The sequence below is a fragment of the Lepidothrix coronata genome, unplaced genomic scaffold, assembly GCF_001604755.1.
Source record: "Lepidothrix coronata isolate B3197 unplaced genomic scaffold, Lepidothrix_coronata-1.0 Scaffold20, whole genome shotgun sequence".
NCBI classification, from domain to species: domain Eukaryota; kingdom Metazoa; phylum Chordata; class Aves; order Passeriformes; family Pipridae; genus Lepidothrix; species Lepidothrix coronata.
This window is the reverse complement of record NW_016690200.1, coordinates 7,310,298-7,326,151: the sequence shown is the minus strand read 5'-3', so window position 1 is coordinate 7,326,151 and position 15,854 is coordinate 7,310,298. Positions and strand designations below refer to the sequence as shown.

The 15,854-nt window shown below is 45.7% G+C and overlaps 1 protein-coding gene across 5 annotated transcripts in view; it reads left to right on the top strand.

Moving 5' to 3' along the window:
• The window catches only part of CHCHD3 (coiled-coil-helix-coiled-coil-helix domain containing 3), a 150,066-nt gene extending 134,541 nt beyond the window's left edge, over positions 1-15,525 (top strand). For 3 of the 5 annotated variants that reach the window (XM_017807809.1, XM_017807812.1, XM_017807811.1), the window contains 2 exons: positions 9,581-9,716; positions 14,821-15,525. In XM_017807809.1, the coding sequence (XP_017663298.1) occupies positions 9,581-9,716; positions 14,821-14,847 (163 nt within the window). In that variant the 3' untranslated portion in view covers positions 14,848-15,525. The remainder of the gene's footprint in view (positions 1-9,580; positions 9,717-14,820) is intronic. The other 2 variants (XM_017807813.1, XM_017807810.1) reach the window with 1 other exon arrangement.
• The last annotated feature ends 329 nt before the right edge of the window (positions 15,526-15,854 follow it).

Sequence of the window (15,854 nt, the reverse complement as noted above, 5' to 3'; positions counted from 1 at the left end):
CAGTGCCATCCCCTGCCACAGGCAGGGACACCTTCCACTGTCCCAGTTTGCTCCATCCTGGCCTTGGACACTTCCAGGGATCCAGGGGCAGCCACAGCTTCTCTGGGAAATCCATTCCAACCTCTCCCCACCCTCCCAGCCAGCAATTCCTTCCCAATATCCCACCTAACCCTGCCCTCTGGCACTGGGAAGCCATTCCCTGTGTCCTGTCCCTCCCTACCTTGTCCCCAATCCCTCTCCAGCTCTCCTGGAGCCCCTTTAGGCCCTGCAAGGGGCTCTCAGGTCTCCCTGGAGCCTTCTCTTCTCCAGATGAACATTCCCAGCTCTCCCAGCCTGGCTCCAGAGCAGAGGGGCTCCAGCCCTTGGAACATCCTCTCCATCCTGTCTTTTCACAGTCCGAGGAAAATATTCAGTGGTGATGTTCCAGCAGTGAAAAATTATCATGTGAAAAATAATTTGAAAAGAACGAAAGCAATGAAAAAATATGAATATTATGTTTTACAGCTCATCTCTCTGAGTCAGTTCACGATTCTTTCGTGGTCAGAGGTGCATTTTCCCTGCTAATACTCTGAAAAGGACCTTGAGGTCATTATGTTTTAATATTTCTATGACACATGGTACAAGCACATTAAAACCAAGATATGTTAGAGCAAGGTCCGGTACCCACTTATTATCAGCGTGTTCCCAGGGTGATTATTGCTCTTTGTTGTATTTGATGACACTTTATTGTTGTTGCAGCCCTGCTGATTGTATTTTATGAAAAGGGTGGCTCATCCTCATCCCAGTCTGGGATCTAGAGAAGCACATGTAGCCTTTGTGGCTTATCACAGTGAACCCAAGCCTTTTTTTCTGTTAAATAACTCCATGCCCAAATGAAAAATTGGCATTTATTCCACCATCTCTTAAGATTACAACCTCCAGTCCCCTCAAATAATCATCACCCACTGCTGATTGCTTTCTCTGGATGCCACTTCTCTTCATAATATCTCTTATTTTTGTGGTCAGTAAACAGGGCTTTGGGCCTTTTATAGCTGGAGAAGATAGTTAAACATATATATTGCTCTAGAGAGTAATATTTGGATAATAACGTGCCACAAGTTACTGTCTTTGTGCTGAGTGGGGTAGTTGACCTTTGCTGTAGATGAGAAACGTGTCTCCTTGTTAAAACACATTATTTAGCACCTTTATAAAGGGAAAACTGGCTGTTTTTTTTTCTTTTAGTGCAGTAGCTGAAGGTGCTGTGAAGGTTTTATGGCCACAGTTTTGGGCTGATGGTGTTACTCCGGCGTTTCCAAAGCCTGCAGTGAGTTGTAGCTCTTGGGAGATAAGTGGCAGTAATAAATCTAGAACGTGGTTCTCTCCCAGGGCTTTGGTTTATGCTGCTTATTTGGTGGGGTTTTTTGGGTCTGTCTGTGTTCTTTACACACACAGTGATGTAACATTGCCCTGGAAAATTTAATGTGGGGCCGGGGGATAAAATTAACATGGATAATTTAAGTGGATGGAACCGTATATTTCTGGCGCCTTCCTATAGAAGCAGGTTTTTAAACTGTTGCAGAATTAATCTTTCCTTTAAAAATTAGACACATTACATTGTGTTTTAGTATAGTTTGTAATGGTAGTTAATATATCCAAGCAGTCCTGGAACTGAATCTGTGAGAAACGTCAGCCAGAGCATCCAGTCAGCTTTTCCAAAGCCTGGATCTGCCTCCCCATGAGCTGGAGCTGGGGGGAGACCATTGATTCCCCTGCTTGCACCTAAAACTTCAGAAACCCCCCCCAAAAATCCTTTTTAATGTTTAATAGCAACGTTTAATAGTAAGAAAGGACAGCACGTGGTGATCTTTGACTCGTGTTCCCACAAACAGCTGAGCCAGTGGAATCTTGCCAGGCTTCATTAACTTAATTTTTTTTTTGGCTGGAGTAATGAGGCCAAGCACGTGAAAACTCCCCAAAAGAATTTGTGGTCTGGATTTACATTTTTGAGGCTGGAAAGGCGAGCGTTGGGATGCCGGTCACGTTTGCCTGGAATTGGAGGGGTTTGCTCCATCCAGACAGAGCAGATTGGACTCTGGTGCTGGGATTGGTTTGGGCTGGATGTGTCTGAGAGGATCATTCTTTGTCTCTGAACCTGCCAAGCTGGGTTTGATCAGTGCAAGACCAAGTTATTTCTATGTATATAATATATATATACATATATATATGTAATATATTCCCCTGCTCCTTCCAGAGTTTCTTCTAATTAAAGATTGGAGTTGCTATATTATCTTTTCCACACTGTAGAAGTGTCCATGCCCCTATTGGAAGTAATTTGTATCATTATCATCCGTGTGATTGTTTATTTTAGGATCCTGCTATTCCATTAAAAGCTGTCCCTCGAGCTAAAAAGAAACGTGCATCCTAAATTTGGGTAATTCCAACACGCAGCTGCAGGGACCAGCTGTGTGTGAGGTACATTTGTGGAATAATTGTTGGTGTATTTGGTGTTTTAAGGGTTTTTTTTATTTTATTTTATTTTATTTTATTTTATTTTTCCTTGGGGAGGGGAATTTTATAAACAAATGGTGGTTTGGAATAATGGAGGTCAATTCATATAAATTTAAATGAAAGTATTCAAGCTGATTTTGTCTGTCAGGGTTGGTGGGAATCTTGTCTTCTTTTCATGGCTTGCTCCTCAAGCTCTTTGGAGTGGTCAGAGATGTCCTGTGATTGTTGGGCAACAGCTGGGAGTGGGTTTTTTTAGGAACACTGTGAAAATGAAGGAATTATGCAGTGATACCATTTTACCTGCAAACAAGTAGTGGAGTGGGGCTTTCCTGAGCCAGAAATTGCAGTTTTGGTTATAATCTCATGATGGACTCCTCAAACCTTACTCTATAATTATCTTCTGGACCCAAATGTGCTTGGGATGAGCCCAATATCCTCCAGCACCGGGTACCAGCTTCTCATTAGCTGTTGTTTGGAAAAGATTCGAATTATTTTTTTCATTGTAAATCTGCCAGGAAAACTCTCTGGCTGCCCCTCTCCTGGAATTTCACAGGTTCATCTCGTGTTCACTTGGAGTTGTCCTTCCCAAGGCCGAAGAGATCCAGTCCTAATGCAGTGTCCTAAGAGCCTGAGGATTTACCTTGGCAACTTGGTCCTTGGTCAAATTAGGATTCACAGCCAGGAAATCTTTTCCTGATCCTCATCCTGCTGTCTCCCTCTTGTAAGCCCCAGCCCAAGGAAGGGTTTAAGAAAGTGCACACACAAATGTGGGATTGCTCAGTCTGAATGGTTTGGGTGGGACATTAAGGATCGTGTCATTCCACCTCCTGCCATGGGCAGGGACACCTTCCCCTAGCCCAGGTTGCTCCAACCTGGCCTTGAACACTTCCAGGGATCCAGGGGCAGCCACAGTTTCTCTGGGAAATCCATTCCAGCCCCTCCCCACCCTCCCAGCCAGGAATTCCTTCCCAATATCCCTCTGGCAGTGGGAAGCCATTCCCCCTTGTCCTGTCCCTCCATCCCTTGCCCCAAGTCCCTCTCCAGCTTCTTGAAGTTCCGTTTGCATTTATTTGCTTTGCCAGAATTAAGATCATCACTTCTCTCTGGGAACCTCAGAGATTCTCCTTCCTCCCCTCCTGCAGGAAATAAATTCTTGCAACGCAAGCAATTGTTTCCATTTTGCTTTTGCTGAAAGCTGAGCCGGTATCTGACCACCTCACCAGGTGTTTTTCCAGGTGGGAAACATTCACTGGGTTGAAAGCAAAGCCCTCTCTAAAGGTCAATAGAACTACCTGCCAGTCTTGCTTGCTAAACCAGGCTTTTGTCAACATATTGAACTGGGCTCGGTGCTCCCCAGACATAATTAAATGTCTGTCTTCACGAACTCTTTTGTGTGAATATGCTGGAATGTGCCTTTCCTCCCCTTCTCAGCTCTGTCCCTAAATTCCAAAGGTCAGGATGTTGGAAGTAGATCTTTATTTGCTTTTAAGAGGGCTGGGTGAGAGATGAAATAAAGGAGAGGACGGCAAACATTTACCTGGGATTTTGTGGGCGCTGGGATTTCGGGAGGAAAAAAAAATCTAAAGATGACACGGGGAATATTAACACTGGACTCGATCAAAGGTGCAGTGAGGTGTATTTAAACCTCTAAATAAGTCATTTATTTGATATTGCCGCAGAGATTTTGCATTTTCTGCTGTGGAGCCGAAACCACTGTGGTTCTCTGCCATCATCTCGTCGCGGACTCGTTAGGAAAATTCTTGCTTTTACACCTTTTGGAGGAGCCACACTGTGCGTTCGGGCGTAAATAAAAGCAAGAATCAGCTCTGCAGTGCTTGATCTTTTGCTGGCAGCACTTCCCACACGGTGGCTGGGAGGGCTCTGTGTGGGCACAGCGTGAGCAGGGACTGGTTTGTGCCGTCGGTTGTGGATACCCAGCAGTCAGGGCCGTGTTGTTCCTTCCGAAACGATTCCGAGAGGAGCAGAAACCGTTTGGTTTGCGCTCTGCGTGTCTCATAACGAGTCGTCACCTACTTCATGTGCGAAGAGAGGCTTCAGAAATAATTTAATATAAAGAGTAAATTAATGTAAAAACTAAAAATAATGGCGCAAGCAGCGAGAACCTTCATTACCATATTGCCCTTTTGTCTTTTTTTTCTCCTGTTATCTTGGTTTGCAACTATTTTTCTCTACGACAAGCCAGGCTTGGAAATTCTGTCGGCGGCGATGCTGCTGGAAATGGCTCTTTTTGGAGGAAAAAAAAAAGCAGAACCCGCTCAGCAGCACCTTTTTGTGTCGTGATGGAGGGTACAGCTGCCTGGCTGCTGTTTCAGGTGTGTCACACACGCTTCAGCTTTGAGCTGACCTTCTCTCTGGGTCTCCTCAGCTGGAGGAGACATTTTTCCCTACGACAGATCTCAGACGTGGCCTTCCTTGTCCATCTGCTCAGCTAAATCCATCACTGCTCGGGCTGCCAGTGACTGCAGTGTTGATTTTGTAGTTATTTTCTCCCCCCTGGCCATGAGAAGTGAAATCTTGCCCTGACTGTATCAGGTGAAAGCAGTGCTGAGATTCTTCCTGTCCCGGATCCACAGCATCTCCTTTGGTCCTGCTGCTGGTTTCCCCATCAGTCTTGTCCCACTCAAGTCACACATCTTCACTTTGAAGCCCGGTAGGTCCCATTTCAGCTTCCCTGCTGTTTCCAATTCCCAATGTACTTTCTTCCTGAAGGACTTGTGATGCCACCTTCTATCCCTGACTCATCCCCTTTTCAAACTGCCCTGAGAAGCTGTGACAGCCCCGTCCCTGGAAGTGTCCAAGGCCAGGTTGGACAGGGTTTGGAGCAGCCTGGGCTAGTGGAAGGTGTTCCTGCCCATGGCAGGGGTGGCACTGGATTGTCTTGAAGGTCCCTTCCAACCCAACCCATTCTGTGATTCTGTGATCAAGTAATTCCACGTTTTCATGTGCAAAGTTATGCACATCCTTAGACCCTTTTCTTGGGCTTTCACCCTTTCACTCTTTCTCAGAAGGAATTTCTACTAGATGTAGACAGTGTTAATCGATTAAATTCCCAGAAACCCCTCTGAAAATCCTCTTGGCTGCTCAAAAAGCACTTGTAAACAATTACACTTCACGAGCTGCCTGTCGTGAGGGTGCGGATTTGCCTCAGTTTCCTTTTGTTTCACCACCTGTTTGCATCAGTTTGTTCTTCCTTATCTTTGTGTGCGTTATAAGAACATTGAGAAAAGAAACATCTTCCTTCTTTCTTTTGCTTTTTATTTTGTATTCTGCCAGCACTGCTGGGGTCTCCCCTCCTACATCAGTAGGACTAAATAAACCAGGTCAGGACATCACCTCCAGCGCCCTCCTGTGCCGGTGCACTTGGGGCTAATTGGTAGCACGTTCATTTGCAGGGTTTTGTTTCAGAACTAAGACTTCCCTGGGCACGGCCACGTGCTGGGGACCATCCCCAGATTGTGGTTTGGATGTGCTGAGAGCTGCCTGTTTGGAGGGGAGGACAAGATTTGGCCCTGAAGAGCTGCAGGTTGTGCTGTTGTTTCGGACCCAGAGGATCGGTGTGGTCTCTTTTATTTAGTACTACAGAGGTAGCCCGAGATGCCGGGGGTTACACAAATAAAATCAGATGCCTTTGATAGGTGTCAGCATTTTAATGAGGAATTAAATTAAGCCCTGGGTGCTCTGCCCATCTAATGGCACTATTTTTCCCTCGCTCGCTGCTTTTTTGTCGCTGTTCCCCCCCCCCCCCAATATTTTACGACAATTGCCTCAAGCCCTGATCTGGTGGGATTGTGCCAGATACCTGCACAGCTGGAAGCTCATCAGCCATTCAGATTCCTTCAGTCAGGATGTCAGTTTTATCACAAAACTCGCAAAGCTCACCGTGGTGATTTCCAATTTCCTCTTTAGTAGACATTTTGTTTGAATGCCATGAAGGGGCTCCTTCCCCGGAGCCCCCAGGAGCACAATAAGCTATGCTCTTTGAGAAGAGCCCAGATGACTACAAAGTTCCCTTCATTAAATTTTCTTTTCATGCTTTAGCATAGAATATTTCTTTTTTAAGGCTCCTCTCCCTCTCTCTGGTTTTCTTTTGTGTTTTCATCTTATTACCTTTATGAGGTTGTGTGATGCATCAGCTCAGTGGGAAAGGGGGGCGTGGGGCTCCCTCAGAGGAGGTTTATTCCAGCACACAGGAATATTTGAGGTGCTTGAGGAGCAGCTGGGGAAGGGGGAGCAGATCAAGTAATTGTAAACTTAATAAAAACACATCGCTCCTAACGTGCCATGTGGCTCAGGCTGCTGCTCATATTGACTTTTGCTTTCAGATTTCGGGTGTGTTGATTCTGTGAAGGAGTTATTGAGTTGCACTGAGTGGAGATGGAAATCTGTCAGCCTTCCCCGGCACTCCTGCTGCACTCCCACACTTCGTCTTTTTCCTTCGGTTTAGTTGTGAAATCCCCAAGCAATTAAACAAATAAATGCAGTCGTGGGGCAGAATCTTATTTATTGACAGCGACTTTTTACCCGGGCAGATAGTGGTTGGATGAGGGGAAACGGTTTTAAACTGAAAGAGAGGAGGTTTAGATTAGATATTAGGGAGAAATTCCTGGCTGGGAGGGTGGGGATGCCCTAGCCCAGGTTGCCCAGAGAAGCTGAGGCTTCCCCTGGATCCCTGGAAGTGTCCAAGGGCAGGCTGGGGCAAGCTGGGATAGTGGAACTCCCTGCCCATGGCAGGGGGTGGAATGAGATGCTCTTTAAGGTCCCTTCTAACCCAAACCATTCTATGATTCTGTGATGACACTTTCCCTGCCACATGTCCCAAAATACAGATCTCCCTCCCTCAGAATGTGAGATAGTTCAGGGAAGGGAATTCCTGCTCCAAGCAGGGTCAGCTCTGGCACCAGACCCAGTTTCTTTATCGGGTATTTAAAACCTCCACATTTTACAATAGATGCCAGATAATTTCTGGGTTTGCACTGTTTGCCTTTTCTTACAGGTTTTTTCTTCAGTCAAACCCCACACACCCTTAAATGCTTCTGTAAAATGACCCTTATTCATAGAACCACCCAATGGTTTGGGTTGGAAGGGACCTTAAAGATCATCTCATTCCACCCTCTGCAATGATCAGGGACACCTTCCACTATCCCAGGTTGCTCCAAGCCCTGTCCAACCTGGCCTTGAACACTTCCAGGGATCCAGGGGCAGCCACAGCTTCTCTGGGCAACCTGGGCCAGGGTGTCCTCAGCTTCACAGAGAACAATTTCTCCCTGATATCCAGTCTAAGGATTAATTGATGTAATCATAGGGACTTGAGGAAGTTCCTGTTAGGGAGATATTCCATTCCCCTTTGAGGAGTTTCCCTGGTTTTGGCTGTTTCTGACCATCCACCTGAGAGTCCTGTGATCCGTCACCAGCGGGAATCAACGGCAAAGCCTTTGGTGGGGTCACCCTAAAGCACGAGGGAACCTTCTTTCCCCAAGGGTTGATCCAGCAGCACGTGGTTTCTGGCCATCCAATGCCAGGAAATAATCTCATGGAGTGCTTTCCCAAAAGTGCAAGTGGTGCATTAGGGGGGTGTAACAAGCCCAGCTCGGATTGATACGGAGACGGCGCTCGCCCTCGACGGGGTGATCCAGGAAAATGGGCTGAGCTGACTTGGAAGGAAATGGACTTGCTCACTTTGACTTGCACCAGGTCTGCAGTGCCTGGAAAGGACAGGGCTGAGAGCACATTCCCAAAAATCACCCAGGAAGAGTCACAGTATGAAAACAAGTGACTGAGGGGCAGCAGACGATGTGTCTTAGGGGGCTCTGATATGTTGGCAATGTACAGAATCCATGGAAGCATTCAAGTAAGGGATAATAAGTGGATTTTGGTCACTAGTGAGAAAAAAGCAATTGAAAAAGCTCTTTAACGTGGGTCAGAGAGTCTCCCATTGAAATTGCTCTAAACACATCAACAGAACTTATGTAGCAATTGCACAGCAGCTCATTCCCTTCGCACTTTTATGTAAGAAGTCACTTTAAAATCACTTGTGGATAAAGGCACAGCAAGGTTTACTCTGGGTATTTTTTGTTAACTCGTGGTTTATTGTACTGGTTTATCAGTTCAGACCAGGTTTTTGGGTGTTTAAAACGAGCTCTGGTTCAGTTGGGTCTAAATCATCACCACTGGGAGTGTTATGTCTGCAGAGAGTCTACGTGGTGCTTCCCCTCTCGTTCTCCACCCCAGCACAGACCTTGCCATCACCACTGTGTGTGCAGCAGCGTGTGGTTGTACATTCTGATGCCTCCCAGGCTTTTGAAGTGCGTGCTGATATCAGCAGAGGGGGGATTAAGGGAAAATCCTCCTCCGTAAGAGCCGACAGAAGTCTGAACTCGGAGATGGTGCGGTGTGTGAGCACCTGGGAGCGCATTTAAATTCTGCTTTAGGCCTTTCACAGGTGTAGGGTAATGAAGGAAAAGAGAAAGGGGGATGTTTTTTATAGGTACATACTGTAAAATCAAGGTGACTTAACATTGCTTTCTTCTAGCAGAACGTCTCGAGTGATTGTCAGGAAGTCACTTGCCCTAAGGAGCAGCGTTTGTGCTTCATGTTTCATTTCCTTATCGTGGTAAAATAGATCTGCCTTGGCCAATCAGCAAAATAAGGCTCAGAATCACAGAATGGTTGGGGTTGGAAGGGATCTTAAAGCCCATCCAGTTCCAAACCCCCTGCCATGGGCAGGTTCACCTTCCATTATTCCGGGTTGATCCAAGCCCTGTCCAACCTGGACTTGAGCACTTCCAAAGAAAGAAATTCTTCCCTGTGAGGGTGGTGAGGCCCTGGCCCAGGTTGCCCAGAGAAGCTGTGGCTGCCCCTGGATCCCTGGAAGTGTCCAAGGCCAGGTTGGACGGGGCTTGGAGCAACCTGGGATAGCGTTGGGGTTGGAAGTGGATGATCTTTAACGTCCCTTCCCACCCAAACCTGTCTATGAATCTATAATAATAATAATAATTTAAAAAAAAAAAGAGTTATGTCTTTGCTGAAATCCTTTTGAGCAGGAATCCCTGAAGTTCTTTTCTCTGTTCCCCAGGAGATACGAGTCTCACCCCGTCTGCGCTGACCTGCAGGATAAAATCCTCCAGTGTTACCGACAACACGCTCGGGAGACCCTGAGCTGCTCTGCCCTGGCCAACCAGTACCTGCGCTGTGTCAACCACGCCAAACAGGTGAGCTGGGCACTGGAGAAACAGGGAATGGTGGAGAGAAGGGAGACTGTTGGATTATAAGCATTTCCCAGTCTGTGTGTTCTCACAAACTCCGTGGAGACCGCTTGGACTTCGTTGAGCTGCTCAGGTTTCCATCCCTTCCCTTGGGAAGCTGTTGTTTAGTTGTAGGAGCTGGTGCTGTTGGCAGATGTTTCCTGCTACCTGCAGTTTTAGCAGTAAAAACAAGGGGGGTTAAACTACGTGGTACTAGTTGTGAGAAATTAATGGATGTCCCAGGGATGGGTCACCAGTTGGAATTCTTCCCTTCTCCTGTTTTATGTTTTCCAAGGGTCTGATACTGCCCTTTACCTGGTCTTGGCCTCCTCTGTTCCATCTTTTTAGGGCATGCAGATTAAAACCTTTATGCTTTATTAGTGCGACATAAAGGAAGTGATAGTAATATGCACAAAATATATTAAAAGGAAGCTAAAATTTTGTCGTGGTTTGAGACCCCCAAAAATCCAATTTCCAAGTCCAATTCCCCCCCCCACAACTCACCCCAGTGTGACAGGGGTTTTCCAGACACAACACAAGACTCAATATGGGGATAAGGGAATTATATTACAATTATTACACAAATAAATATTATAATACGTTATAAACACAATCCTAACTATCTCTCCTATGGTAAAGCAATATTTACATTGGATCAGGTCTCTTCTCCCTCCAATAAAAGTCCAGAGGGGAAGAAGGAAAGATCCTTCTTTTAGATTTAGATTTACTATTTAGATTTCTAAATGCTCTTCTTTTTCCCCAGCTTGCATCTCTTGAACACAGAGATGCATGTGTTGACCTCAGCCGTGTTCTCAAACAAGGCAGTTGGAAAAGTGCTCGCAGAGCATATGCAGGATGTGTAAAAAGGGCTTAAAGAAGTCTGTTGATCTTTATTCCTGCTAAAACCTGTGAGTTAATATTTGAAGACGTGCAGGCACACGTTCTAACGTGTCAGCAGAGACCCAGGGAGCACGGCTGGTGTTTGAGCCTGGTAATAGTTGTCGCCGGACTTGATTCTGCCCGTGCAGAAAAGCAGCGAGGCTTTGGCTGGGGTGGCTCTCTGTGACCTCTCTGCTGTCACACTGCTGCAGTCCTGCGTTCCTGGCAAAAAGGATTCCCAAAATCCTGCCGGAGTTAAACACTGCTCGTGTTCTGCTGGTGTCCGAGGCGTGGGAGGAGGCAGCGGCGGTGGGGAAGTGCCAAAGCTGTTCCTCAGCCAGGGGGGTCACCCTGTCCCATTCAAAGTCACCTCCTTTAATTAATCCTTGGGGATATTTGTTGTCCCATCCCTGGAAGTGTCCAAGGCCACGTTGGATAAGGCTTGGAGCAACGTGGTTTAGTGGAAGGTGTCCCTGCCCGTGGCGGGGGGTGGGACTGGATGGGTTTTTGTTCTCTTCCAACCCAAACCATTCTGGGATCCTATTCCTGCCCATTTTTTAATGCACCAGGCTCCTTTTTTTTTTAGGGAAAAGGCCAGTGAATAATATTAGAATCATGGAATCACTTAGGTTGGAAAATATCCCTGAGACCATCGAGTCCAGCCATTCCTCCAGCACTGCCAAGGCCACCACTGACCCCTGTCCCCAAGTGCCACATCCACACTTTCAGATCCCTCCAGGGGTGGGGACTCCACCACTGCCCTGGGCAGCTTGTTCCAATGCCTGACCACCCTTTCCATGAAGAAATATTCCCTAATATCCAATCTAAACCTCTCCTGGCCCAACTTGAGGCCGTTTCCTTGTGTCACCTGTTACTATATATCAGTTTGTTAAGTGGTGGATTAGATTTTCACTGCATTTTCCAGCATCTGCAACACTTAATTGCCTGCATTTATAATTTTGTATCGTTTCTTTTAAAGTAACTAAAAGAAATTGGATTAATTACTGATACATGTTTAAGCTCTTAACTAGAGTTTGTATCTGATAGGAATTTTCTTCAGAAGGCTGTGATGAGGAGGAATTAATTCACGTTCAGGAGGTGCAATAAAAAGGAAATTGCATAAATATGAGCATTAGGTTTTTGAACCCTTCCAAACACCTTTCTTGTTGAAGATCTTTAAGCAAGCCTGTCAAGTAGTTAAAAGTGTTTCCTAAATGTTTCTTATTCTGTTTCACACGTGCTTCAAGATGAGAATTGAGAGGGTTTCTCTTATGATAACAGAGAAGGAGAAGCCTTTTGTGATGGAAATATTTGCAAGCAGGAGCAATTGTTTTTCATAATAAGCATCATTCCTCTCTGGCTCATCCTCCCCGTGCTGCAGCTGTAATTGTAATTATTTTCACTCTGTTTGCCCACAAGTCCGGGCAGTTACTTGGAAAATAATTCCTGAGCACTGTTATAAAATACTTCAAAATTACCTTCCCTTGGTTGGGAGCCAGGGGAGGGGGATAAATTGCAGGTTCAGGAATGAAAAAGTTAACTGGCACTGGCTTACAAGAAACAAAGGAAGAGGAAAATTTGCTAGAGGGAATAGAGCAAGATATTGAAAACCAAATAAGTTACTAATCCGATTTCCTGGCGGTGAGTCTGGGCACTTGTGCTCAGGCTGAGCACACTCTGTGCTTTTCATAAATTGAATTTATTGACTCCTCTTTCTTCCCTATCTTGCTTATAATTATCTCCCCCTTCTCTTCTGTGTGCTCCTTATTTCTCATCCTGTCTGTAATCTCATGTCTCTATCTGTCCTTTTCTCCCCTTCTTAGAAAAGCCCAGGGAATTGTTAATTCAGGGGAGTTTGACACATTGTTGTATCTTCCCTTGAAATCTTTTCCCAAAGTCATGAGAAGCCAGCGAGATGAATTAAACTCCATTATTAATGTTTGCATTTTATTATAATAGCAATGGAGAGGAAAACTCACCTAATGGAGCCATTAAGGGGAAGATATTAGGATTGTATGTGGCATTTATTTGTGCTGCCAGGGCTGAATTATCTCCACCCAGACCAGTCACTGCACTAATATGGACCATCCAGGGGCATTTTAATCACTTATCCCAGTTTTCCAGCCACTGATATGGACAATGTGGCTGTTCAAATGCACATTTTATGGTTTGTTCGGGTTTTTTTTTTAATATTCCCCCACTCTGGGCTACAAGATGTTCTAATTCTTACATAAAAACAAAACTGGTTTATGGTTTAATGAATCTGTGCAGTAATTTCCTATAAAACCATTGAATGTCAGAGGGATACAAGTCTCTCTGCAGGCAGGTGAGATTTAAAAATACTTCAAGGAGTGATACCAACAGCTTCTGGTGCCTGACAGCCTGGCTAAAAAACTTTATCCTTCAGCCTTGTAACCAGTATTTGAATTTTTGGGGTGGAGGGATCCTTTATCATGCACCCTAATCAGAATAAACCCAGGATTTTAGCCTCATCCTCCAGTATTTTTAATGGATACCACTGTCCAATCAAGTAGAAAAATGCATGAAATTAGTGTGAGCTGAAATGCCACGAAAAGGCCTTGATTTTTCATGGCCCTCATTTAACACAGCCCTAATTAAAGGAGGTTTATTGTGGACCAGGTTCCCTCCACGGTGTTACGAAAAAACCCAAGGAAAATGCCTTGAATACATTAATTTGTTAGGTGGTGTTAAATGGCAAGGGTCAGTAAAGAACACTAAACCCCCCCAAAAAATACAGATAAAGCCCTGGAACACTCCCGTTTGTCTGAAGATGAAATTTTCTGGGCAGAAATCTGCGTGTGATGAACAAATACCTGAGATTTCTTTCCTCAGGACACCAAAGAAAAGTAGCACATTTTTTCCTCGGATCCCCTGGGAATTTCCTACGTTAACTTGTGCGGTGTTAAACTGATGGGAAGTCAATGTTCAGCCCAGCAATTCTGTCATACCAGTGCAAAAAGAACCTTCCAGGTAAAGGAGCCTCCCTCAGTCCTACAGGAATCTCCACAGGGATGCCATCGAGCTGAGATTGGGGGTTTTGTTAACTAATGAAACTTTCCCATGTTTTTTCCTATAATCCAGTCCAAGTGCACCCCTTATCCCTTGCAGGAGCACTGCTGGATCCAGTAGAATGGTTTACAGGGTTATTTTTTTAGGAATACCATGAGAATTTGGTTGACACACGTGACAAGTGGTTTTTCATTCCCTTTAGTTTTGGTTTTCCCAAGCCCTAATTCCCATGACTGTGCCAGTGCAGTCCAGACTCACAAGAGGATGTGCCCTGTGTGGCCACAGAATGTTGCTCAGACACTTGAATCAGCTGTTTGTGGGTCTCCTGTGAGATTTCAAGGTTTAAATTTGGGCTTGTTCCTGACACAAACCCCAGGGATTATCAAATCCCTACCATTTCTAACAAGGGGATTCATAATTCCTGTCTTCCTTGTTTTATGGATTTGGTAGGGTAGAACAAAGTTTGCCTTCGTCAATCTTGGAGTCCTGTAGTGAACAGAGATGTTCTCCAGCAGGTCTTTGTGTCTGGTCTGTTAGATCATGGAATCTTGGAATGGTTTGGGTTGGAAGGGTCCTTTCCAAGTCCTCTATTCCAACCCCTTGCCATGGGCAGGGACACCTTCCAGCAGACCAGGTTTCCTGTCCCTGGAAGTGTCCAAGGCCAGGTTGGAGCAACCTGGTCTAGTGGAAGGTGTCCCTGCCCATGGCAGGGGGGTTGGAACTAAAGGATCTTTTAGTTCCCTTCCAACCATTCCATGATCCGTGGTTCTCTAATGAAGCCCAAGATCCAGGATACATTTCCCCCAGGCTGGACTTGCTGGGAATGGGATTTATCTTATTGTAAGGTCAGATGGTTTAATTTCCTTCACAGCCACAGCACCAGAGCCATGACAGCATGAGGAGGGATGGAAAGGGATCATTCCTGCCACTCCTCAGGCCTCCAAAATCCCTGCCCCGTCAAGTCCTCAAACAGCTTTGTTCTTCTGCTGTGACCTGTCCCCATCAGGGTGTGTTTGCCCACAATGTTCCTTGTTCTGTATTTTTATTTAAAAGAATTGCAAATCCCAGGAAGGAATTGTAGCCAAACTTCAGGGAATAACTTGGAGTTACTGAACTAACGTTTCTCCCTCTCTCTTCCCCTCCCCTGTGACCCTTTCTGCAGCAGAGCATGCTCGGGAGAGGAGGATAAAGGCACTGTCCAAACCAAGCACAAGACCATCAACTAATTTCAGCAGAAGAGCTTCTTTTTTTTTTTTTTTTTTCGCCCCAAGAATGATATGACAGCCCATTTGCAGGGCACACCAGTAAAGGGAAGAACTGGAAGAGCCATTTGAAGAGCAGGAGCCATCAGGGCTCAATCAACGTGACCATTTGAAAAGCCAAGACCTGGATCTTATTACGTCCGAAATCGCGCGTCCGAAGATGCTGTTCCCTCTTAGCAAAGCCCACTTATTGGTGATTGAAGGAAGGGAGAAGAAAAGAACCTTTCACTGACATTAGAAAGGGGAAATATCCTTCAAATGCTGCTGTTTCATTGTGGAATCTCCTCAAACACGTCTCGCTGGCAAGGGCACAGGGGTTTGTAACTCTTGGAGCACCGGGACGTGGCGGTTCTCTGCGAGCGACTCGGGGCTTTCCTTGCAGTGTGTGATTGTCAATTGTGCTTTAAATTATTTCACAAATTATGTAACTTAATGAAGCCTCTCTCTCCAGGCCTTCTGCTGGAATGGTGTTAATGATCCAGCGCTTCAGGTGTGACAATGGCCTTTATTTACGGGAGGTGGTTCTGTCGTGCTCCTCACTCGTATCAAGAGCTGACAGACATGCCTCGCTCTGTACCAACAATAAATCTATTTTATGCACAAGATTGAGGCTGCAGTCTGTCTCTCTTCCCACCTCTTGAAAGCTGATGGTGTTCCCTCTTCTGTGTCAGTCGTGGTTTTCCAGCAGATGTTGTTGCTGGAGCTTTAAAGCACAGACTTTGATGCAGGACCAGCCTTGGTCTCGGGAGCGGTGCTTGCACGGGACTGTTTGCCATCACAGCAACCTAAAAGGGATCCCACAGGATGGTGTGTTGTGATTTATCCACCACTTGCCTTCTTGGGAAGTCCTTGTGAATGCAGCACCACAACCTTTTGTTGCCCAGAGAGGTTGTGGACTCCCCATCCCTGGAAGTGTCCAAGGCCGGGTTGGATG